Raw genomic sequence first — 25,864 nt, forward strand, 5'->3', positions numbered from 1 at the left:
GTGGGCTTGCTGAGTATCTTAGCAAGTGCCACTCGTGTAGTTACTAGCTATCTCTTAATACCTGCAGGGATCACATAGACAGTCCTGCTACAGCGAAAGAACAATACTTCCTTGCTCATGAGATTCATAGACTATAGGAACAATACTAATGCTGACATTTAATTAAATGTTTCATCAGTTTCAAGGATATGAACTTCACACAGAGTTTTTTTATTTGAATGCTGACACAAGTGTTCATATTGCAGCATTTTATACACACACGCACGCACGCACGCACGCACGCAGGCACGCACGCACACGCACACGCACACGTATTCTTGCTAAATTCCCATCTGCAACTAGCAGCCAGCTGAAGATCTCCAGGGACTGTGGCCGGTTCTATGACTAGCTACGCTCCCCATCTTCTCAGCCCTCTGTGTTTGCACTTTCTGTCACATACTGTGACTTACACCTAGGTGCTAAGGTGATTGTATAATTTGCAGAAATAATTCAGATGGCCAACATGACTAACTAAAATGTATGAGGCAGATTATGGTAACTTCAACCCCTCCTCTCCGACCCTTTGATCAGCTGCTCATCACATTATGAAATGGACAAATTTGAGGTTTTGGTTCCGTTTTAAAAATTGCCTATTGGTTGTGGGTTACTCTCTGAGCATCTGCGAACAAGAGGAAGCACAGACCTGGGCCACACATCTCCAGGGAGCTGCTCACAGCCATAAGTGCTGTCTCTGAAAGGTGTGTATCCATCCTGCCTGTCCCCTAGTGTGTTCCTAATGCACACTTGGATCTACATGGCACACAGCCCATGTAGTTAAAAATATAAACAGGAAATTGTTTTCTGGCTGAATGGCCTTTGTGGCCCAGAAAAAAAATATTCTTTTCTGCTGAGACATAACTTTAAAAGCACACAACAGTGAAAAGCTAAAGGCTGGACGAGAGCGAGGTCAGTGTATTCCAAAGCAGGCAGCAAAACACATGGATACTGATTCATGTAGGTAGGCCCACTGCATGTCCACAGTGGCCAGTGGTAAAGAGATCGTGGAGAACCTCAGGTTACCTAAAAAGCATTAGCAAGACAGGCCAAGGAGGCTTGTCTGTGCATCAATACCTCAAATGCAGAGGACTGACCTGGAGCACAGAGACTTGACAGCATGCCTCTGGTCTTTGATGCTCCTGTGTTCTGCTCTAGCGCCCTGCCATTTGGCCTCCCATGAACCGCCTGTGCTCCCATCGTGGCTTCCCTATGTGCTGATGAGTTTTCTGGTTGTTATGTCTTGCAGCCCCCCGAATCCAAGCCCAACTTCACCCCTCTCGCCATCATGGCCCATGTTCTCGGCACCATCCAGCCCTATGCCCACCTCATCCACGTCCAGCGACTCATCCCCCATCAGGTCTGTGGCAGGGTTTGTTTGGTTTTCTGTTGCTGCCGTTGTTCTCTCATTGGCTTGGTCCTCTCTTCATGCAGTGTTCAGCCTCCTCGTCAACTTTGTTCCCTGCCATCCAAACCTGCACTTGCTTTTTGACAGGCCAGAAGAAGCGGTCCGTGAAGACTCCAGGTAAAACTGCGGATGATGACTGACCTGTCCCTGTGTATGCAGAGCTGGTTAGGGACATTGGGGGTCTCCTCTGCTCTCCTGCGAAAGAAAAAAAACCAAGAGGCACAATACGCATGGCCTTGCATGGCATTTTAAACTACCCTTTCCAACCTTTACCCACATTTCTGAATTAACCTCTGCTGCCCGGAACAGGGGTCTCCAAAAATAGTACCTGTTTTGAATGGTTTTCTGAATCATTGGGCTCTCCATGTTTTGGTGGAAGATAATATTCTAGGGGTCAATGTATAAACTGGCCCTTCCTTGTCACATTTTTATCAGGTAGTATCTGGCACCATTTGCTTATGGATTGGGCCAATAACCCTGAGCACAGACAGCTAGCCACTGAAACCAGATCCACTGAGCAAGAGAGGAATATAACACAGAATAAAAGTCAGAGACACGAAGCACTTTCTCTTCAAATTCCTCAGGGCACCACCTCCCTAGCCCCACATACTCCAGGGATCTTCTGGCCTCCCAGCCCACTCGTATCTCTCTAGGTCATGAACCCTGAGTCCTCATGGGAATAGGCACCGCCTCTTTCTTGAACAACTTGACCTAGTTGTTCTCCCAGAGGGCCATGCTGCAGTCCTGCCTTGCAGAGCTTCACAGCCATGTGACGCAGGTTTGCTTGAGCTCTTTGTAGAAAAGAAGCCCTTGAAATTGAGGGGAAAACAGGAGAAAGGGCCCTGCAGACATCCTCTGCTGTTTGGAGCCCTCTCTGGGCAGCATCTCACAGACAAGCCAAGTGCAGAGTCCAGGTTGAAGCACCACAGGCATCCTTGGCCTTGGTTAGAATTCTGCATCCCGCCCAGTCTTCTTCGGAGTGAGCCCATCACCCAAGCTCACCTAATTTATAAAGCTGATACTCACTGTTTGGAAAAGCCACACTGTCTGTGTATGCAAGCACATGAATTACTCTCCCGTGGGCATCTTCATGTCTATTGTGTCATTCTGTCTCATGTGAGAACCAGAAGACAAATGGTCTGAATCATATTGCAGAAAAAGAAAATGGTAGCTTCATTTGATGAGAGCCATGGCAGAGTTAGGAGTCCTTGCTGTCTGTCCAGCATTTTTACTCTAAAGACCTAGGCAGCCCCAGTGATGGTTCTGTGCCATCCGACCCCTCAGCTCTGCTGCTGGGTAAGATGTGACTTTCCACCTAGCTTGGTCCTAGACGATGGGAGAGATGGCTCTGCAGTATGTTCTTTTTCTCTTCACCCCCTAGATAAAGTAAAAATCAGGTGTTGTTTTCCTAACACTTGAGCTATTTGTGAATTCCTTAGGTAACTCCTAGGCACTTAGGAGACATTTCCTTTCTAGCCACCAGAAACCATGTGCACGATTCCAGTTAGGTCAGTCACTGACCCGTGAGGACCTGGAGCAGAACACCTACAATGGCTCACTCAATTATTAAATAGCACTCCTAAATGGACATTAGGAGACTGGGGCTGGCCTAGAGGCAAGTAAATGGCTGCTCAGTACTGCCTCCTCTGGCCTCTGTTAGAAGAACACCAATATGATGCTATCTTTTAGGAATACACAATCCTTTAGGAATCTGTCATTTTGAAATAGGCAAGCCACAGTAGGGCTTGAAATTGGGTGTCATCGAGTTACTGCTTATGCTAAGATAAGCACAGATCAGGACCCTGCTGGAAAAGACAGCCCACTAGGAGACCAGAGACTGGTTCCAGTCCCTAATTGCTGTTACAGTGTCTAGCCAAGAGGTGGGGGCGTAGACCCATTGTTCAGGTCTAGTGTTGCCTTTCCCCAAATTGACTAAAAGAACACAAAAGTTCAAATTACCTTCCTTTGACAAGGCTTTTAACAGCAGACTCTGAATGAGGCCTAATTAGGGGTCCTGGCAACCTGTGGGAATGGCTTCCTCTCTCCATTCAAGCCACTTCGGAGCTTCTTGTTTCAAGCTCAGAGGTAGAGGTACTTTTTCTGCACAGAAGAACTCGGGCGGAGGAGGCCCACTTTGGCCCACTTTAACATTTGCCCTCTTTCTCTACTTGCCTGTCCACTTCCCAAGAAAGCCTCCACATCAGACCCCCTATTTTGTACCTGGGTCCCAGGGAACTGCCTTAATGATCAAACCACTGTGAGCTGGCCCCTCCCCCCGCAGCAGCACGCAGTGTAGAGTGGGTTGTCATTCTGCAAGCTTGCAAGGGCATTTGAGGGAAATTCCTCTGAGTGTTTTCCTGGCCTCATTCCATGCTCAGAGGCAAAAATTAAAAGTGAACCAGCAGAAGGCTCCAAAGTTGTTCATGCCCTTGAAGGCCCAGCCCAGTGCTGAAGAATGCTCTGATGGGAACTATATCCAGCTGCAGAGGGCAGGAACCAAACAACCCACGGTGCTGCCTTCAGTCAGAGCTAGAGAGTCCAAACCCAAACCGCTAGCCAACACAATCCTCCATCGGGTACAAGACTGACAGCAATGGCCAACTTTTATCAAGGCATAACTTCCCCAGTTAGAGTTGCCAGATATGCAAAACAAATAAGCATATAGCCTACTCAGATTTGAATTGGACATAAATAAAATGCACTTCTTAGAATATGGATATCTTATGGAAATGTACTTAAAATATTATTTGCATGAAATTCAGATCTGACTAGGTGTCCTTTCTCTGGTGACCGTTCTTCTGGGGGATGGGGACAACTCCCTTTAAAAGCATGTCCTCTAGGGCAAGACATGCAGATTAGTGCTTGCCTAGGCTATCCACAGTGCCGGGGTCTTCATCTCCAGGACTCCAAAAGTGTGTGTGTGTGTGTGTGTGTGTGTGTGTGTGTGTGTGTGTGTGTGTGTGCGTGTGTACACACATGCATACACAGCACACCCCTTCTGCGTCCCTCTCTAAGTACCTCTCTGTTTTCTGTGCATCATTAGGTAGTTGGAGAGAATCAACTGTTAACAGATTGTCAGCTGTTACAGAAAAACAGACTATCTCCTGACCCTCATCTTTACTCTTAACACACTGTTTTCTTAGTAGTTCATTACTAAATTGCAAATTTTTAATATTGGTGGACTGTGAACCCCTTCAAATAATAATCATGGATGCTAGAGACCATGGCCTCTGTTCTCTAATTACCACACAGTCCTGTTTCCTGGGTGGCTCCCATTCTGTTCTGTGAACTCTACTTAATGAGTTTAATAAGTAGCCTCTAGGAGAACCCTATCCAGAAAAACTTTGCCTTCCCTGGTCTCTTCAGCCTGTGTCCACCTATGCCGCCCTGTGCTCAGAGGCAGCCCTGCCTCAACATGGTCTCGACCTTGGCTCCTATGGCCTGCATTCCCCTTGTACCCTGCATGCCATTCAAGGCTCCACATGCTTGTCACCCACAGTGTAAGGTGCGGCTGTGTTAGTGCCTTTCACAGTCTCCTGACTGTTTTCACCCTGTAGGCAGGGCAGAAGGCAGGAGAGGAATATACTTTTGTCCAACCTGAGTGGCTACGCACTGACTGCTAGGCCCTTGCTAGCCAACATGCAGCTCATTGTTTAATGGAATGAGACCAGAAGAGCTGCATCCAGCTGGAACCAATGAGAACCAAAGGCTTCCCTCCTCATTCCCGGTGTCCCTGCATTATTCTCTCCCCCTTTCCCAGGTCTGCCCTTCCCACCATCAACCCTTGGCTATAAGGAAACCAGAGAGAACAGCAGGGAACTGATCCTTCCCTGGCAACACATTCTGGATAACCCCCAATTCTGCTCCACCCTACTGTATAACAGACTCTCTCAATTGTCCATTTTTCAATTTTCAAGGACCCAAGACTAGAAGGAATGGCCCCCACTTTAGGTTTCCATCACCCATACTCATCCTTGCCAAAGAGAGCCTGCACTTGGGATACCTGAGCAATAGCAGTTCAGAAGATTCAGGATGCTCCGCCTCACCTGAGACCAGGCTCCTCCTCGGCCACTAGTGCACACTGGGAGCTGGGGTATCTCCAGCCCCACGAGCCTCTCAGAGTGTCAAGTGAAGATAAATTAAATGGCATACATCTTTTGACTCATTTCTTAGGCTAGTGTTCCTTCTGGCTTTTTTTTTTTTTAAATGTGCTTCTGAATTCCAGAGTGTACTCCATCAGATGACTTGGAGAAAGTCACTTGTAGCAAATAAAGAGTAGCCTTTTGACAGTTAGATGTCATTCTGACCTGTGAAAAGTCTGCAGACTGCTAAGAGTAGTCAGTGCCAAAGTCAAAATTGACAGGAAAGAGTAAATTTACCCTCACAAATGACACCACATGACGGCCTGTGATGGTCAAACTTTTGCCCCTGTTTTCTGGTGCATAACTTTTTACTGGAACGTATCCCCCACCGATTTGTTTACATATTGTCTCTAGCTGCTGTGTTACAGCAGTGTAGCATGAAGTAGTTACAGCAGAGACCACATGCCTTCCAGAGCTCAAAGATCGGCCCTTTCACCACAGAAATGTGCCCGCCTCAACTCGGGCTGCATGGAAGAATCGCTTGGAAAGTGACACACAGATAGTTCAGTTTCAATTCTATTATGTGTGGTTCCATCTGCAAGTCCAGAGGACGTGTAACAATTCTTAAGGGCATTCTGATAACGTGCAGAGAGTGCTGTCAATACTCATTGACAAAGAGATCCCAAAACAGGAGGTGAGCTCAGCCTTGTCCCTCCCTCCCTCCCCCCCCCCCCCCGCCCTCTGTAAACTACCAGACTGGTGCACGTGTGTGCACACACACCACCTCACACACCTCCTCCATCCTTGCTACCCCTCGGGGCTGGAGAGTTTCATCTCTAAAATGTTGCTCCACCGGCAATGGAGAACATGTGCGGGAACTCATAGCCACCCCTGCCTGGGCTGAAACCTGGCTCTGCTGGAGTTTCTCCTGGATCCCCGGCATTGAGCCTCCAAGAGCACATGTTGGTCGTCATATCTGCGAGCCCTTGGTCTCTTCCTACTTGCAAGCACTCTGTCCAGGAAAGGTCCTTCTGCCCAGGCCCAGGTGTTGTAATTCCCAGGTAAAGGTTCTCTGGGGCACAAGGTGACCTTGGAGAATTGTGGCTTCTTAGAGCGTGTGGCCTTTTCCTGATTCTTCCTCATTTTTCTCTTGGGGCCTTCCCGACTTGCCTGCCTCCTGTTTTGCCATCTGGCTGCCTTGTCCTGCTCTTCCCAGGAGAGAGGACTAGGTGGCTTGCAGGGAAAGGAGAGAAGAAACATGAACTCTCTGTGGCTTTCTGGGGTTGAAAACAGTGTTAAATAAACCTGCCTTTCCACACACAGCACACCATTCCGGAAGGCAAAGGCTTTGTACGCCTGCCAAGCTGAGCACGACTCGGAGCTCTCCTTCACAGCGGGCACCGTCTTCGATAATGGTGAGTTTCCTGTCACCTCACAGAAATGGAGGGGAAGCAGATGGCTGAAGTTCCTACCTGGGGGCATGGGTATCTCTCCCCCAAATCAGACTTCCGGAGTATTGGTCTATTGGGTAGACCTATATAGACATCTAGTCACCGAGTTGTTTCAAACTTTGTGTGAGACTGTACCTGACCTCGGTAATTAGCATTTGTGGGCTAGACAGGGTCAAAGACAAGGGATCCGGGTATAGGATGGTGGCAGTTGGGCAGAGATGCCAGAGGAGGCTAAGTGCACCTGTTCTGTCCTGTGTTCCCCTTGGGATCTGGGCCTGAATTGTCTTCAGCAGGCAAGACCCACTGCCCAGACAGCAGTGTAAGCAGTAAGCCTCCTCCTGTTCATCCTCCCTTAACCTTGAGAACACAGAACAGACTTCCTAACGTGAAGTCACCTACACCGCAGCAGCGGCTTGTCTGGCATCCTGGTGTAAGTATGTATCGCGGCACTCTGTAAACCTGCAGTCAGGACCTGCTTGGTGCACCGTTATCCCGTTCCTTTTCCATCTTCCCCGCTAAAAGCATACTTTACAGTAAGAAGTGAAGCCATAGCTCGGCGTAATAATTTACCTAAGAGGAACATCTGGATTCCTGTGCGCACACACCAAGTTTCTGGGACAGTTGCTTTCCATGGGTGAAGTTCTCCTTCAGGGTCACAAGCGATTAAGTTCTGATTGCTTCAAAACAAGCCAAAAAGGCAGCTGCCTGCTTCCAGGACCCGGACATGTGCTCTGGCTCTTTCCTGGCCTCATGTGGGGTGGAGGCAAAGGGCACACCAATCTGGCTGGGCACCCCTGACTGGCCCTAGACCTGCCTCTCCCCATGTGACAGAAAATGAGCAGAGGTGGAGGGCAGTTGAGGTGCCTAAACAGCACAGGGGAACCTGAACCCTAGAGCCAGGCCACAGTACATGTTCCAGCCCGACCATTTGCTCTGATGTGACCTGAAGCAATGGCATCACTTCCCAGTGACCTGGTTCTCTTCTCTGTCACAGCAGCTAACACACTTACCTTACAGGGCACAGTGGAAGGACATCAAGCTAATATACAGTGTGTATAAAGTGGCACTTGATGCATATGACCTTATTTATTGTCAGGATCTTGTGCCTATCTTAGAAAAAGACTGTGGCGCTCCCATCTGTAAGCAAGGGCAGCTTTGCCTTTTGGTTAAGATGGTCCCAGCCTGACTTATCAGCTAGCCATACATACTGTTTATATTGTTGGAGCCTGCCGTCAAATCTAGAGTTCCTGATACCATGTGTATCCTACAACCTGTATTCTGCCCACTTATTAGTCAGACGTGAGTAGACAGAGTGGGAAAGAGCATACAGTGCAGGGAGAGTTCCAGCCTGGGCCACCTGGGCCACCTGGGCTTCCTGGGTCAGCAGCAGTTGGGACAAATTTCAAACTGTCTGTGTCCTGATAAGCCCAAGGTCCACCGTGATGCTCCTCCAAGTCCAAAGTACTGTCCTGAAACTTTGACTCTGTTGACTTTCTTCTCGGAGCTTTAATAATCAGAGCACATAAAATAGCCAGCACAGCCACCTCTCCTGCCAGCAGCTGATGCTCGCAAGTCTAGCAGACTGGCATGTATAATAGGTCAGCTGAAGACTGCCCCAAACCATGCCATGGTCAGTGTGCCCTGCACAGACCAGCTGTGCAGACACATCGGAGTGGGCATCCCCGATGGAGCAGCTGTACCCCCGCCATGACTGAGCAGTGTATGTTCAGAGTTACACAACTCTCACCACGATTTAATTCCAGGATAACGCCACACACACACACACACACACACACACACACACACACACATGGGCATACACACCCATACACCTGTGCCCATATCCTTTAGCAAACATGCTGGTTTTACCCCTAAAACTATATTCTGTCTCCAAATATTGGCCTACTTTGGACATTTCATACAAATAGAATTATATAATATGTGTTCTTTGAAACAGAATGTCCTTTTTTTTAAATGTGATGTTTTTTCACATTAATCCATGTTGTAACATGTATCTGTACTTTATTCCTCTTTATGGCCGAGTAGTATCTCACTGTGTGTCTATACCACCTTTTTCTTGAACATCCACCAGTTAATTGCTGGGGTATCTTACTGGTTCTCAATTTTTCACTATTAAAAAATAAGTTCTCCTGGGATTGCTGGATCACGTGGTAACTCCATATTTACTGTCTGAGGAAATGCCAGACAATCTTTACAAGGAGCATGTACCTCTTTGCATACCCCACCCCCCTTCATTTTTAAGTTTCCTTTTTGAACAACAACACAAAGTCAGGCAGGCACCGCCATGATTTTTACTTGCCAGGGCCTTCCCTTCCCAATGGAGTGCTCTGCCCAGCCAGCTCTGGGACTCCTCCCACTACCATGAGGTAACCATCACACACCCTCTGAAGACACATGTAGCAAAAGACAAGTTTGGTTCCCTTCCCACAGGTTCCTGCAATCTCCGGGGGCCATGCCCAGTTCTCTTACGCTGACATTGTGTGCATGCATGTGACTGTGGGCATGCTCATGCCATGATACACACATGGAGGTCAGAGAAGTGTCTGGAGTCAGTTCCCTCCACCTTTTTGTGACACAGCATCTCCCTTGTTTCTGCTGTGTGCTCCAGACTCCAGGCTAGCTTCCAGCCAGTTCTTCCTGCCTCCCATCTTACCTTAGCAGTTCTGGAAGTTTGGAAGCACACCATTGCCTTGGCTTTTAATAGAGATTCTGGGGTTCAGACACAGGCCATCAAGTTTGCACCAAAAGTGTTATTATCCTTTGAGCTACATCCCTGGCCCCAGACAGAGATGCTAATCCACTTTCTAGGCTGCTTTGCCCGGTAATATTTCACTGGGTCCTATTCTAGAGGAGAAATCTACTTTCATTCTGTGGGAGAAATCAGGCATGACAGAAGGAAATAATGACATTATGTGAAGTGGCCATTTCCTATTGCTCCTATATAGACTCTGAAGGGATAAGGCAAAGCCTATGTCAGTAGCCTGGATGCTTTGTGCAGCTGTCAGATTAACGTTTCCTACTGACATGTAGGCCACTGTCGTCATGTGTGTGCTTTATGTGTGGAATAAGGAAGGGAAGAGAAGGGTGTGTTGAGGTGAAAGTCTGATGTTTTGTAACCATTAATCTCTCTGCCTTGGGATTTCAGGGCCCAAACTTTGACTCTGAAGTGGTGCTTAGTCAGCTCCTGGACTCTATGTAGCAGGGGATAGATGTGCAATACTGGGAAATATTTCCAGTGTCAGCTCTTGCCAATCTACCAGGAAACTGCCCGCTTTACCAGCGCCTTAGACAGTAACTGGAAAGAGAAGTAATTTGTGTTCTCAGGAGTATTATTCATCTGGAAGCAGTGTGATCAGTGATACCTAGAAAATTCATGTGGCTATAGCCAAAATTGGGTTCTTGGGATACCCTTTTCAGGTTTTGAGATGGGGAGTCAGGGAAACATCAGTAGGTGTAACGCGCTTGTCCTCTGAGTCCTCAGCCCTAGCACCCTCTCAATAGCTAAATGTGGTAGAGTGTCTGTAATCACAGTTGCTGGGAAGACAGAGACAGGTGGTTGCTTGCTAGTTATCTTCTCTAATCAAGTTCATGGGTTCCAGATTCCATGGGAGACCCTGTCTCAAGAAATAAGGTGGAGAGTGACCAAGGAAGACACCAATACTGATCTCTGGCTTCTACGTACACATGAACACGTGTGCACACACATCTTACTTTACACATCGAAGCTTCAGAGCACATTTCCACAAACTGATGGTCAACTGCCTCTTTTTGTGATTAAAGTTTTATTGGAACACCCCCTCCCCATAGTTTTTTGTTTTTATGTTTTCCATACTGTGTGGCCCTTTATAGGGAGTTTACAGAGTACTATTCTGAGATCACATCTAGCTTTTCTGTGTCTTAGGGCCTTGTATCTGCTCTAAGCACTCCTGGCTAATAGCATGAGAGCCTTTGGGTTGTAACTTTCTGAGTTCCTTCCCTCTACCCAAATCCCCATTTTTCCCCCTCCTCTCCTCCCCTTCTTTCTTTCTCTCCCTCCCCCCTTCACTATGTTTATTGATAATCTGTCACTACCCTAAGGGGACATATATGAGAACCTAGCACAGTGTCTGGCCCCTCATAGGTGCTTATAAGACATTTGTGTAATGAGTAAATGCCTTCTAATAACCCATTACATCTGTTAGCTTCCTCCAGTGGAGGCTTCTTCCCTCTGGGAGTAGCCAGCCATTAGAGAGCTTGGTCACACACTTGCCCATTGTCCATAGTAAACAGGACACCTGTGTTGTACCAGGTTCTGCCAGGAACCTGTATTGTACCCAAGTCTATAGCAAAGAGCGAAGTTAGGCCCAAGCCAGTTGCAGCTTATATGATGTGCTCACTAGGCAAGATTGCCACCCAGGCAGCTCCTAGTACTGCATCGTGTGTGTATAGCACGTTGGACACTGGGGCAGGTTTGTCTGCCCACCGCTTACCGAGTGTCTCACCGGTCAGAGTCCTGAGCAGGCATAAGTACAGTTGAGACTGGTCAGATGTCCTGGGGCTCTGGTGTGCCTCCATTATCTCCCAGCCCTGGAACGGTTCAGCCTGCTGCTTAACATTGTGGAGCCTCGGGTTTTCATCTGTAAATGAGGATACTAGCAGAATTGGCTTTAGTTTCACACTGAAACTAATACAGGTGGAGCGCCTGGGAGTGAAGCTTCTGCTATTTACTGTGCACTCAACCTCTTCTTACCATTAAGAGCCACCTCCTCCAACTGAAGGAAAGCAGCTTAGAGCAGAGGAAGGCTTTACTCTCCGTTCAGATTCTGGTCTTACCCATGTGACTATGTCCACATGAATTTGTCTGAAATTGTGAACATGTGCACTGCCCCCCCCCATGATACTCACCCTTTAAAGTTTGGCTGTGTCATAGTGGACGGAGCAGTTGCTAAAGGTTGTTGAGCCAGATAGTTGATAAGAAGTCAGATAGCAAAACAAAGCTTTGTCACTTCAGTACAATAGGACCGATGAACACCATGTGAGGTATGCTATGAATTTTCCAGAAATCAGGATATAGGAGGACCAGGTAGAATCAAGTCCTTAATACTGTTTATGAATAAGCTGTGGCTTCACCTGAACCCTGTATAAAGCCAGAGAACAGAGTACAGTGGGGCATCTGAGCTCCCTCCTTCAGCTGACGAGAGCTCAGACTTTGATTCTTAACTACCACCTTTATTACAAGGCATTTGTCACACAAAAGTCATAGCTTTTTACTTCTGCAAACCAGTGGCAATGCAGGTGCTCTCGAGCTAAGGAACCCACAGATTCCATGAGCACATAGATAAAGTTGGCGCCTTGTCTAGCACGAGTCAGCAGACCCTTGCAAAGACTGTTTCACCCCCTGAAGCCCGGGTGAGCCATCTCTATCTAGGCCGTCCTGGTTTTGTCCGAGGCTAGCCGTAGTCCGACAATTCTACTCAGGTTCATAGATACCTAGGTACCTGTGCTGTTTGAACAGCTGTGGAAGGAGGTGGACGCATCCACCCTCCAAGCAGCCATGCTGCCGAGGGGCAGAGCTGTTTCGGTTGCCTTTATTTTGTTCAGATCTTTTCTTTCTAAATCAGTTCCTCCCCACCCCCAAGGGAATTAGTTTATTATGTTTACTTTTGGTTCTGAACATCTAAGGTTTCCTGAAGCTTTGGTGGGTGTAGATACCAAGCCCTTTGCCCAGACTTAGGTCAAAGGTACCGAGGTCCTACTGTCTCTTGCTCTTGCTCCAAGTGCTGGGGTAGCAGAAGCACCCTGCCCCAGCTGGCTTTTTACATGGATTTGAACTCAGTCCTTAGATGTACAGACCAAAGGCTTTCCCCACCCGTGCCATTGCCCCGGCCCCTTTGCTGTGATTTACGGAGAGAGTGCCTTACTTCTTAGCTGCACTGGGAGTTAACAATACACTAACGGTGCGGTGGGTCCTTTAATCCACACCAGAAACCACAGCAAAGATCCTGCCACCGGTGGGTGTAGAGGTACAGACTGGAAGGGGTCTAGACAGCCTCAGCTGGCAGCCAGGCAAACGGCAAGCCTACTCAGTGTTTCTTATAAGTGGCCTAGAAAGCCCTTTCATACCTGGAGAGGCCAAGTCACCCCTAAGTGCTTCAGACTCTTCTCTGTGTACTCTCTGCAGGTCTGAGGTTTTGTTCTTCACTCATGGGAGGAAGTTTAGCAAGGTTTTTGAAGGCCAGCTAATAGGTATCTGATCATGTCTTCCCCTAAGGAAGTGTGGAAATGCTTCTACATACTTTAGCTCTTCTAGCAGCCTTGGAGCCTGTGATTTGGTTTCCTCCCCATTGCCTTCCATAGGTTTCTGTTCTTCTTTCCCTACAAAGTGAAACTAGAACCATACAGTAGTGCTGGGGCGGAAGTGCGTTTCTAAAACAAGCTCAGGAAGTCGCTTAATTAGCCCAGGAAAGGAACAGGGGGGGGGGGGGAATCCATTCTCTCCACACAATCTGGGATAATTGGAGTTTTCCTAATCCATTTAGAGCGAGGACCCTGCCCCACCCCAAAATGACCTGTACTTGTACAGCTGTTTCACAAGTAGTAACACCCCCACCTCCCCAGACATAGTCATCACTGAGGTTCACAGTTCCACCTCTATTCCTTCCCACTATGTTATTCTTTATAGACTCAGCCAGATCTCCCCATCTCTTCATCTCTTCACTCTTGGTATTTCCCATAACAGAAATGGATCTATATTCTGTGGTTGTTGGAAAAAAACAAAAGGATGGGAGCCTTTGAAAGTTCAGTAGAAGAAGCAGACTGCTTTTTGACTTGTTTATAGGAAAAGCTCTAGAGTATAGAAAAGTAAGGAAGGCTGTGGGTGGAACAGAAGGGAAGCATTCCGAGTCTGCAGCATGAAGAAAGGACCTGTGAGAACATGAGAAGTAGGGCTGTGGGCTTAAGGATACAAAGCCGATAGGTCAGGCTGTGCATGGTGGCTCGGGCTGCTAATTCCAGGGCTTGTAATGCTGAAGCAAGAGGGTTGCTGTGCGTTCAAATCTGATTGAGACCCTGTCTTAAAAAAAGATAAAAACAAAAATGAACCAACACACAAAATAGATAACTAGTAAAGATGAGTTCTTAACAATCTTCCCAGGGCATGCCATTTGGTACATAGTGTATAGTGAAAAGGCAAGGTTGGTATGTACATGCATGTATGTATGCAGGGATGCATGCATGCATGCATGGGTGGCTGGATAGATGGATGGATGGATGGATGGATTGGTGGGTGGGAAGGTAGGTAGATGGATAGATAGATGGGTGGGCAGGTAGATGAGTGAGTGGGTGGGTGGGTGGATGGATGGATGGATGGATGGATGGATGGATGGATGGATGGGTAGGTAGGTACATGGTTGGGTGGGTGGGTAGATAGATGGTTGGATGGGTTGGTAGATGGATGGATGGGTGGATTGGTAGATAGATGGATGGAGAACATCCCAACTGTTGACCTCTACCTTAAAGGAATATAAATCTATTGCATATAGTTTAAAACAGGAAGTTCAGAAAATTCACAGTGCCCCTGAAACTGCATGTAAAAATTTGAATGTCTAAATGTTTCCCCTTTTTGTTATAGAAAGAGTTCAGAACAACTTTCACCAGAAGGGTTTCATCTCACCAAAGGTTAAGGACCTCTCTTTCAAACCAGTCCTGGAATTGCATAACATAAGCGATTGTACACATTCCCCAGACTTACCTCCTACATCTTCCAGTGCACAGCACAGCCACCTTCTGGGCTGCCTGTGACCTCATCTCTTCTCTCTCTTCCTATACAGTTCATCCATCTCAGGAGCCTGGCTGGTTGGAGGGGACTCTGAATGGAAAGACTGGCCTCATCCCAGAGAACTACGTGGAATTCCTCTAACCTTGAGCCCCAGTGGAGCTGCTGAGCTTCACGTGGTCTCCATGACAACTGCTGCTTCTGGTGTTGTGGGCCACTTTTCATTGCCACTGAGAAAGCAGGGAGCCCGACTGTTGCTTCCTGCCAACACAAATGCATCTGGGAACGTGTGCCACCATTCTCCATGATCATCTCAGCTTACAGCACAGTAATGCTGCAAGAACTGCACAGCAATCAGCAGAGGAGGCCATTGGATTTTGATAACCCAGAGGAAGGCTTGCAAAGCTGTCTTCTCACGAGTGCCCTAAATAGAGAGCCCTGATTTCATTTCAGCAGTCATCCAAACCCCCAGCCTTCTGGGAAGAAGAAGCAGGATGAGAATAGTGCTAAAGAAAGTGCATCGCTGCTGAGTTGGAAGAGGCAGGGCAAAGAAACTGGCACAAGGTGCAGGCTGCCTCTACTGCTGTTGCTTATAGCAGGCGCTCTTTCTCTCTCCTTCCTTCTCCCAGAGACACAGTGCTACAGGCAGCTGGGTCTGTCTGCAAGCACACAGGATGAAGGGGTTGCCGCACTGTTTATATATGGTCCAATCTCTCACCATCTCTTGAGCAGCTGTTGGCCTATAATCAGCAGATTTCAGTCCAGTCCTCTCATGCAAAGAAACACACGCCCCTCACGTTCTCTGCCGCTGAAGGCTTCCATCACTGCCATCACCTAGTAACCATAGCAACCCAACCTACTCTAAAACTAAGCCAAAAATAATACTTCTCTTTGTATAACAACCTCCCCCCCCCCCCCAGCTCTGGCGAGTTTTTTTTTTTTTTTTTTTTTTTAATGGTCTTCCAACAATCTGAAGCAGAGGATTAGACCATTAGAGTAGTCTATTTGGGGCAGATAGCCCTTAGAATTTTTTGTTACTGAGGTCCTGGGATTTTAGAGATGATTCTTGGGCCAAACTTTGTAGCCTGATTTTTAAAAGGACATCTATATCACTGCCACCCAGAACAAAAAGAGGGAATCATTAAATAGGATAGGCCATTAAGAATCTGTAGGACGCCAAATGTTGAGGCCTGGAGGCTAGGCTGGGTACCTTCAAAGAGAGGGAATTCTCATTACAAGGACAAGCATCACATGACCTCAAAAGAACACAATCATGGTATCTTCGCACTCGAATGTCCTTGATAGAGGGACTCTGGACAAACTGTCACACTTTCCAGGAGCCTCTCTGATGGCAACGTTGCACCAGAGAGTGTCTCAGGCTCCTGGAATTCCCTTAGGGTTCTTTAATGAAGAGAAGAAAACTTGAATTGTGTTGAATTACTGTATCTTCTGCTTTTTTTTTTTAAAGATAAACTTGTAAATAGAATGATTTGAAATATTATATGGTAAAGTTTTATATTTGATATTCTTTAAGCTAGTTTGCTCCATACATTTAGTATTTTGATTGCTGAACAGATGTGTTTAAAAGGTTGCAAGAGAGGCCGGGCTAAAGAGTCAAGGTCATGTCCCCTCTCTGGCCCAGTGAAAGAATGTGTCCTCAATGGTTCCTGTTGGTGAGCCTGGAAAGTTGGTTGCATTCAGTTGTCTTTATCTACATGTGATTTGGGGCTTTGGAGTTCAAAAGAGCATCTTCAAGCAGTGAATTTTCAAAGAACTCCCACCCAACAGTAAAGTGACACTCAGGATCTCAGGATTTAAATAGGTGGGGTGAGGGCGACATGTTTGTTTTTTGTTTGTGTGTTTGTTCTTCTCAGGTGTATTTCTTGGTACCCCAGGATGTCCAGACAAAAGGAGATGAGCCAACACTCCTTTTTCCCCCACATCTCCAAGCTAGTTTATAAATGTGTCTATCAACTCTAAGAACTAAACAAGAAAGCCAGCTGCTGTGGTTCTTGGTCATTGGTGAACTTTACTCTCTTCCTATAGACGTGTTCCCGCACTTCCCCTTCACCTCCAAAGTCCCGGCAGCCCCAAAGTAAAAAAGAATCCCCAAGATGACACTGTTACAGTTTTTAGAGGTGCTGTAATGTTAATAGTTCATTGTCGGGATTCAGTATTGAGTTTACCAGCTCAGGATTATACTGTTGCCAACCAAGGACCCAGCCAGGAGCAAGGGAGACTTGAACTTTCAGTCAGGCAAACACAGGATTCCAAACTGACAATGCTGGGTGTGATGGCTCATGTGTGGTCTTAGCACTTGGAAGACAGAGACAAGAGGATTGCTGAAGACTTACGCCAGCCAGATGTGAGGCTGGAGGAGGGTTGCAAACGGAAGGAAGAAAGGCAGTACACTCAGGTTCCAGACCTATTCCCTGTGAGCTTGAGAAAAGGTTGGGCAATGGGGCCCGAAGGGCATGCACACTCAAGTAGCATTGCTCCTTCCAAATTAAAAGAGCCCAGCATGATACTTTTAATATATCTGATGGTTTAAATTGTCGCCTGCCCCATAATAAATGAACTATGCTTGTAGTCAGGGCCCAGCACGACTGCTTGGATACATATTCTTTCTCTCCTGAGCTGGCCCTGGTTTGAAACTGCTCTCTTAGGCTGACCTCCTTCCAGTTTCCCTGAGGCCATGTGTGGCCTATGACAGATGGTCGCTCTGTTTCCCTTTGTCCAGCTAGGCCTCCCTCCTATTCCTCCTCCTCGTCCTCCTCAGGAAAAAGAACTGGAGAGATTAATATGAGCCAAGTAGGAAGGAACTTGAAGATTAAAAGTGTTATGTGCCCTTTCTGCTCTCTGAACACCCCTGAGCTCCCCACAAATAAGGAAAACTGGGGTAGATCATGAGGAATGAGTTGATATCAGAATGGAAGTTCATTGACCAGAGTCCCAAAGATTTCCCAGGAGCTTTGAGTTTCTCTTGTAAGACCCTGGGATGGGTTGGTTATGGTTTGAATTTTGGAGCATCAAGATGGTTGGTCTTACTCTCTGAGATAGAGAGTTCCATAATTGAACAGTGCCATTCTGTGCTATGAAATGAGAAGATAGCTGCTTTCACATCTCTGCCCCCAAGCAAGGAAAATGAGCTTGTTCAACACTGATGAAATTCTCTATTTTTTCTTTTTTTAAAATAAATGTGTGTGACTGACCTCCATTCAGTGGATGCCTCAGTCTTTAGTATTAGAGCCAGTTTGTAGTATTTTTAAAGCCATTATGTGAAGTCTTGTGGATGCTTTTTTTAATTTTTTTTTTAAATCAGAGAAGAAATGAGAAGAGAGTACTTCCAACTGGGCACTGGTGAGCCAGAGCCATGCTGGCTGGTTGGGAGTTACAGGCGCTCTAGACCTGAGTGTGCCACATCTGGATCTTAAGGGAAATCCTTCTTAACTGCATTCCCCCCCAACCCCCCCAGGACAGTAGCAATCACACCAAAAGCTGCTTCAGTCATAGAACTTCCAGAAGCATCCATTATTGAGGCAGGGGGAAGTAGACTAAAGAGGGTGAGATCATCTGTTCTTGGCCGGCTATATCTGCTTCCTGTGACAAGGCTGTTTACCTAGCTTCATAGCCAGCGAGCTTGGGGGTGCACCAGTGACCACACATTTGCCCTGGCACCCACTGTTCTTAGTAGACAAGGGAACCAAGCGTCTGCTTAGCTACCTGTCTTTCAAAGGAATGTTCTGGCTGTCTAGGAAGGGAGTTGTCTGCCAATTCTGTCAAACTTGACAGTGATCACTTACGTTGATAGCCCTGTCCCAACAGCCCTTTAATCAGTCAGGTGCCCCTCACTCCCCATAGTAGTGCATGAAAAAATATCTTTTGCATTCAAATATTTCTGCACCCATGCAGATCTAGTGTTTGTCTGTGAATGTAGTATCAAAATGACAACAGCAGAGAGCTGGGACTGAACCTTGGACATGCCTCCAACATGCTGAGACAAGACTCCACCAGGCGATGACGGGCCTTCTTCCCTTTGCCGCCCACAGCACGTGTCTAACTTAAAGAGCCACCCTAAGTAGACAGAGATTCCAGACGTCACTCGGAGGCAGCCCTGTACTCATGGAAGGAAAGCATAGATATAAAAACACCCGGATCAGGAAGGAAAGGTGAGCCACCCTGAGAGCAAGAACTAAGCATAGTCCTAACCCACAGAGGGAGGGCCAAGAACTATCCTGTCAAAATTCACATTAGTGCAGTCAGTGGGGAGCAAGGTTGTGGTAACTCAGTGTCTGAGTGACCTGGAGTAGCTTCAGGCAGGCTGGCATACTCTCTGCCATCATGCACTCACACATGCATACCTACCATTCTTGCGGCTTCTGAGTAAACACCAACAAACAGCATCCCCGGGGTTCAAGATGCCCGAGTCAGCTTGGTGTCTGTGAAAGCATACATGTGGGGATTCTAAAATTTGTGTGTGCGTGTGTTGGTGTGTATGTGTTCGTACATAGCACATACAAGCATAAAGGTGCCGCCTCGGGTGTAGACACACACACACAAGCTGGCATTTGTAAAGCTCTTACAGCCTTGAAGATTTGGAGGGAAGAGTTTTCAGAGGAACTAGAGTCTGTCAGTTTCCTAGCAAAAGATCAAAGCTACAAACGAGCTGTCATCTGAAGCCTCTGTTCGTGTTTATCACATAGTTATCCACAGCTGCGTTCCTTGGTGACTTATTAAAAGTCAGGTTAAAAACTCAAACCCATAAATTTCCAGTAGCTAATGCTAGGCTAGTGTTCAAAAGCACTCTAAAAGACATTTAGTCCATATTTTGGGAAAGAAACTATTTGCATGTTTAATTCATCTTTTAGGCTGCTGTTGAGTATACTGTAAAGTGCTGTGTGATATCAAGCCAGTAAAGTACTTATAAATGGCACTTTAATATTTTCTTTTGAGAAATCATAAAACACTGTTGTAAATTTCACTATTGAATATTGACTGGTACATAGAATCAAACTCTGTAATTAAAAAGTAGCCTGCAGCTAGGATAGAACATTTTTCTTGTTATTAGAGAAAAAAAAAAAGTTTGCCATGTTCAGGCTTTTTAAAAAAAAAGTGTTTCTGTGCCATTGTTCGTATCTATAAAGAAAATACAATTTCTGTCAGGCATCTCTGAAACCTGGCTTTTTTTATGTTTGGTTCGTGTCTGTGGCAATCCCTATAAAGTGAGTGGAAGTATGATTTTTGAATTAAATGACTTTCCCATTTGATGGTGTGTTTGTTTCTTGGGTTTCTGGTTAGTTTTGACTCAACTTATTTTAATTTATACACTGATCAAAGGTCACAAGTTTAGGCCCTTACAGTTATGATTGTCGACTATGGGGCTTTTTTATTTTATTTTTTTAATGAGCTGGGAGTGGCTCTGTGTTCCACTTACCAAGAAGTCAAAAGCTAATATACTTGAATCGGCTATTCAGGCCTATCACGTAGTTGAATCTCAAATAGTCATATCCCACACAATACTAATGATTTTATCTCCAAGAGCACATAATAGGCTTGAGTCTTCCAAAATTCAGTTTTCTAATCAGTTAGCCCTTTTCTAGAACTCAATGCAGAACACAGCAGGCTGACTGTTCCACTGAGAGTTCTTGATTTTTCAAGCCTTCCAGGAATATCCCGAGTTGTAGCTTGGGACCCGGGTTTACAGTGAGCCTCTAGTTCCTGCTCAGTTTCCAACGCCTCATGGATGCCTCTGCAGGAAGGTGACCCAGACAGAGCAGGGAGAACAGAGAGACAGGGGTGCTCCTTTGGAGCCTGGGTTTAAGGAGGAAGTTATTTGAATGTGTAGGTCACAGGTGACCAGTCTACATTATCCTTCTTTGCCAAGCTCGGCCTTGGTTGAGTTCTGGGAACAGCACAAATGTCCCACACCTGTTGTCCTCACTGAGCTTGCAGGTCCTCTAGAAAGAGCCCTTGAAGACTACACATATGACATGTTTGGTTTCTGAGTTCAAAGGCAACTTGGGGGAGGGGCGATGAATTTATTTGGTGTACAAGGCCCTCATCACAGTGCCATTGAATGAAGCCAGGGCAGGAACTCAACCAGGTACAGAAGTGGAGACCATGGAGGAAGGCTACTAGCTCTCTTTAGATTTCTTGGCTGCTTATACAGCTCAGGCCCAGCTGCCTAGGGATGGCACCACCCACAGTGGACTAGACCCTCTACATTAATTAAAAATTAAGAAAATGGCTCATAGATATGTCTACAGGTTGGTCTGACAAAGGCAATGCCTCGACTAAACTTTCTTCCTCCCAGGTGACTCTCCTTTGTATCAAGTTGACAAGAGATAACCAGCCAAAGCCCACGTGTGTCTGACACTATTGCCAAGAGAATGAACTATGTGAGTCTGTTCTTGTCTTACTTGGCCTTGTCCTTTCCCATAGGCTCCCAGTCGTTCTGACTTTTTTGTCTTTGAATGTGAATGGTTTTAACTTCAGTTTACTTATGAGCCACCCGGAGCAGATCTTGAATGGTGCCCTGTCCAGTGCTTTGCTGATGTGCTCATGATGGTTCCAGCAGCATGGTTGGTTGGTTGGTTGCAAGAGCACCATGGGTAGAAACGTACTTGATTGACAATTGAAATTAGGTAACTGGTACTAGGTATGAAAAAATATTTTCTCAGGTCCAAAATAAACAAGAAATACTTTCTCAGGTTCTGAGAATTATGCCACGTCTTTCTTCTTTCCTCAGGTCTTCCTAGGACTTCACTCAAACACCACACATCTGTCAATGCTTTTAATAGTACTAGGTTAAGCTCCAACTAATTAAGCTGGCTGACTCCGGCTTTCTCGGCAACCAAAAGTAGCTCTAACCATGCCAGTAACTGCTCAGGTAGGTGAGGCTCCTGGCCCAGGACAGCTGTTCTAGGGGAAGGGAGGGACATACCAAGGTACCAGAGTTCCAACCACCCTGGGATAATCAGCCAACATTAGACATTTGCTGAAGACCCATGATGGTTTTCCACTGAAATGATCAAAAACATCTCACAGCGGTTGGTTGTCATACTACATAGCTACCTGATCTTTTATGGAATTGACCCCAGGAGTCTGGCCACAGGCGCTGCTAGTGAGGCCCCGCTGGCTATAATATTGCTTCCTGAGCTAAGCCAAAACTCCAGTGAAGATTTGAATTCAGAGGGTTCTTTCTGGAGACATCAACACACATCCTACCAGGTCTTGTACCTACCCTAAAGTCCAGATGTGCTCCAGTACTATGGCCAGATGTCCCTTCTGTATTCATTAACTTGAATCTGCAGGTTAAGTGACCCTTGACAAAAGGCCCCATTACCTCATAGGCTCAGAGTATAAAGCCTATCGGAACAAGACTTTCTGCCCTTCACTCAGGCATGCAGCTTCCCCGGCTGGTGCTCTTGACTCAACAACCCTTCTGGCTATAAGCCCATGACTAAGGGCCAAAAGCCCCTTTACTGTCATCTGGGCTACTGATGACTCGTGCTAAGCTGGAGGCCCCATTCGACAAGTCCCAGAATCACCCTAAACACTAAAAGTACTTCTTCCTTAGGACCCATCACGGAAATTCCGTGCTGTCCCATGGGATCCGGTCTGGTATCTATCACTCTCACTATGGGAATTCTTTGTGTGTGACTGAAGTTTCCCATGGTGCAGCTGTAATCCATTTCCATCCTGGCTTTTTGTGTGGTGAACAATTAAGTGGTTTCCACCCTTTTTTTTTTTTTTTCAGAACTTTCAGTTTTTATGCTTCCACTCAGAAGTTTCCTCTTGACCAGTTCACATGCCAGGAAAGGAACCCGCCTCTAGCCGCTTGGCACCCCCACCCAGGCTTTACAGACTAACATAGATCCTTGCTACAAGAGTTAGAAGTAAGAACCAGACAAAGCCTGGAAGGGGTGACCTTCAAGGTGGACCTTGGTAGCTGGAGAGCACAAGCCGGTTAGGTCCATGGAGAGCAGTCCCGAGTCTACCCAAGTGGAGAGGTGGGCACACCAAAGCACGAAGGTAAAGGATCAGGGACTGGGGTAACCTCAGCATAACTGGACCATGGGGAGACAGGGCTCTCTGGAAGTTGCAAATGGTTCACCCTCAGCTGTTCCCACCTTAGTGCTTAGGTTTCTTAGTCTCAGTTGACAAAATTCTGTACTGGGCGGATCCAACACATTGCTATATCCCCTCCCCAAATCTTCAAGTTATAGAAAGCAGTGTCATCGTCCCACCTAATAGGTAATGAAACTGTTTATGGTATACACACAAGCTAGGATAAGGTGAAACTACAACCCCATCATAAATCTATCTAGTTCTACAATCTCTGAAAACTGTTTTAGAAATTCCTTCCTACACTATCGTGTCTCAGTGCATGCACGTCCCACCCAGGACCATTTCTAAGCTTGGGGAAGGGATATCCTTCCCTGTTCTTGTTTTGGCTCTCTCACTCTGCCCCCCGTTTCTGTCTTCTCCATCCCTGTGAATGATGTCAACAGCCTCCACTTGGCCTTCTGACCACTGAGTCTCTCCAAGAGCACAGCCTCTGGGGAAGCTGAGCTGTAGTTCTACAGAGAGAACGAGCTGGGCCAGTCTGAGTTACAACTGTCTTTCGTCTTGAAACCTCTTGTTCACTGATCTTGGGCTGTCTGCTCCCCAGTTGTTGGGCTTTCTTGCACAAATTCTTGGTTTTCAGGTCAGTGCCCGGACTCCAGCTGCGAGCTTTGGCAGGCCCAGCACCTTTGAGCCTGCACTGTGGAGGCAGCCCCAGCAGAGGCCCACCCATGTTTGCCTGACTGGAAATATGGCATGTGAAAATTCTTTAAAAATTTATTCTGAAAACATTTCTTTTCCCCAGCTGCTGATGGCATAACTTTAGGCCAGGGAAACCCCACGGACTTGTGTCTTCTTGTGTGAGAACCACAAGAAATATTTCCAGCCCAATCACTATGGGTCCACAAAAGATCATTTCGTGGCATTTAAACTCCTTCTTGTGCCTAAAAGTCAGAACTAGTGGAGGGGCAGGAACCCAAGTAGATGACAGCTGAGGTCCCAGGGCCCAGAGAATACTGGATTTGTACTGGCTCCTCTCCTAAAGAGAAAGCTCACCAGTTCTTGAGAGGCCCATCTGATGTGTGGGGCCTACCTCAGGTGTGGGGCCCACCGACCTGAGTTGTTCAAGAAAATGGCCGAGGACAGAGCAGGCCTGTGTTACAGAGCCCACTAGGACATGTTAGACCTCACATGGACTCTTCCCCTCTGCACCCCCTTACTTAATTCTCAAACCAACCCTGTGAAACAGGTACCTGCTGTTATTCCATTATGCCCATGAGGAAGTTAAATACCAGATTAGGCAACTTGGTTCAAAGTCACAGAGTTAATAAGTAACAAGGCAGAGCTAACCCCAGCTAACCCCACTGCTCACACTCACACCATCCACAACTGTCACACTGGGCAAGGCCCAGAGGCTCCACACTCCCATGCCCTTCGGTCCCCCACCCGCAGAAAATAGCTGTTGTTCTTATCTGCTGACAGCCAGCAACCCTTTCTACTGGTAAGAATACCTCACTTTTGCTTCAGAAAACCACATGCCCCTTACCCTCCAGTTCCCAAGGGTTTGTATGGCCTGGCATCAACCCTGCCTCCAGTGGTGACCATGTGTTCTGGCCTGGTGTCAGATCAAGAGTTTGATTGCTTCAGGAATAAAGGCGGGGTCTACTGTGCCACAGCGTTGACCTGGAGCAGTGTACACAGACCCCAGCATAGGATAGGAAAACCCTGTAGAGAAGAGAGAGTGCTGTATTCCACCATCCAGGAGGTTCTCTGAGTCACTTCTTCCTACCCATCTCTTATCTAAAGCCCAGGCTGAGGCCCCTTCCCTTCTGTGGACTGGTTGTTAAGCCTGAGGAGTGCATCTGTTAGAAAAGTTGCCTCAGAGAGCAACCAGAAACCTGTGTGTATTGTGATTATAAAGTGGACATATAGTGTATTGGTTTTTGCAATGCTGGAATTGGCTCACACAAAGAAAAGCCTAACGCCTGTCTCCTTACAGCCAGCGAAGCTCATTTTTACTATACTGACATTTGGTCTCCTTTCTGAGCCAGGAGAAGCCATGACTGACTACATCTTCTAAGGACAGGAAAGAATTATGTCTGTCAGAGCCCTCTGAGAGGAGACTCTCCCAGCCCCTGCTGATTCACCCTGTCACGGGCTGACTGGCCCTGCAGTGATGCTTCAGTGTTGAGCTGGCTTCACCCCAGAGCTCTCACAAAGGATCCCCAGGGCAGCTCTAAGCAGGAACGGCAGAAAATCGTGTCTAACCGGGAAATGGAATTGGGTGTCCATGGAGCACTCATCCCAGAGCTGAGCACACCCTGCAGCCGCACCCAGACCTGCTCAGCAGTCCCACAAACACAGGCCTGAGAAACACCAGACGCCCAGTTCAGACTTTCACCTTTCCTTGGGTGGGGTAGCATAGCTAGCTGGGCCTCTAGAGGGACATGGGTGGGTGTATCCCCTGCTGTGATGCTGTGTCTGTGATGTGCTCACAGTACCAAGGCTACCAGATAAAAGTAAAAATTCTATCCTTGACAGGAAGGCCTACAGGCTAGGAGGATACTCCTGGTCCACCTAGGAGCCTACTTAGCCATACACTCACTCTCTCACTCTTTCTCTCTCTCCCCACATCCTTCTCTCTCCTCTGTGTGTGTGTGTATCTGTGTTTGAGAGTGTGCGCAAATGTATGTGTGTGTGGTATCTCTGTGTGTGCATGTGTGTTTGAGAATGTGTGTGTTTGTAGTATGTGTGTTTGAGAGAGTGTGTGTGTTTGTGTGTGTGGTGTGTGTATGGGTGATAGCAGCCTTCAAAAGCTCAGGGAAGGGAAGGGGAGGGAAGGGAAAGGAAGGGAAGGGAAGGGAAGGGAAGGGAAGGGAAGGGAAGGGAAGGGAAGGGAAGGGAAGGGAAGGGAAGGGAAGGGAAGGGACTTGGAAGGAGGAGATGAGAGAGAGGAGAAAGGAAGAGATGAAAGCTGCAGAAGCTCCTAGTGGGAGGGAAGGGGAATGAGAAAGGAGAAATTCTAGCTCTTTGGTGTAGCATTTGAGCT

General features: G+C 47.0%; 1 protein-coding gene and 1 long non-coding RNA gene across 13 annotated transcripts in view; one reads left to right on the forward strand and one right to left on the reverse strand.

Annotated features, from left to right (window-relative positions):
• Nucleotides 1–20,015, forward strand: part of Arhgap26 (Rho GTPase activating protein 26) — a 774,669-nt gene extending 754,654 nt beyond the window's left edge. For 3 of the 9 annotated variants that reach the window (XM_030250607.1, XM_017317984.1, NM_175164.4), the window contains 3 exons: nt 1,283–1,558; nt 6,847–6,938; nt 14,804–20,015. In XM_030250607.1, coding sequence (XP_030106467.1) covers nt 1,283–1,558; nt 6,847–6,938; nt 14,804–14,892 — 457 coding nt within the window. In that variant the 3' untranslated portion in view covers nt 14,893–20,015. The remainder of the gene's footprint in view (nt 1–1,282; nt 1,559–6,846; nt 6,939–14,803) is intronic. The other 6 variants (XM_017317986.1, XM_006526267.4, XM_017317987.1 and 3 more) reach the window with 3 other exon arrangements.
• Gm15337 lies at nt 1,493–14,814 on the reverse strand. 4 transcript variants are annotated; one of them, XR_386176.4, is made up of 4 exons: nt 14,725–14,814; nt 13,098–14,046; nt 7,545–12,111; nt 1,493–1,636 (listed from the first exon to the last, which is right to left on the reverse strand). It is a non-coding gene; the product is annotated as a predicted gene 15337 (long non-coding RNA). The 4 variants fall into 4 exon arrangements; XR_877339.3 differs by having other exon boundaries at nt 7,545–11,611; nt 11,880–14,046; XR_877340.3 differs by having other exon boundaries at nt 11,465–14,046.
• Nucleotides 20,016–25,864: the final 5,849 nt, after the last annotated feature.

Source organism: Mus musculus, chromosome 18 (assembly GCF_000001635.26).
Source record: "Mus musculus strain C57BL/6J chromosome 18, GRCm38.p6 C57BL/6J".
NCBI classification, from domain to species: Eukaryota; Metazoa; Chordata; class Mammalia; order Rodentia; family Muridae; genus Mus; species Mus musculus.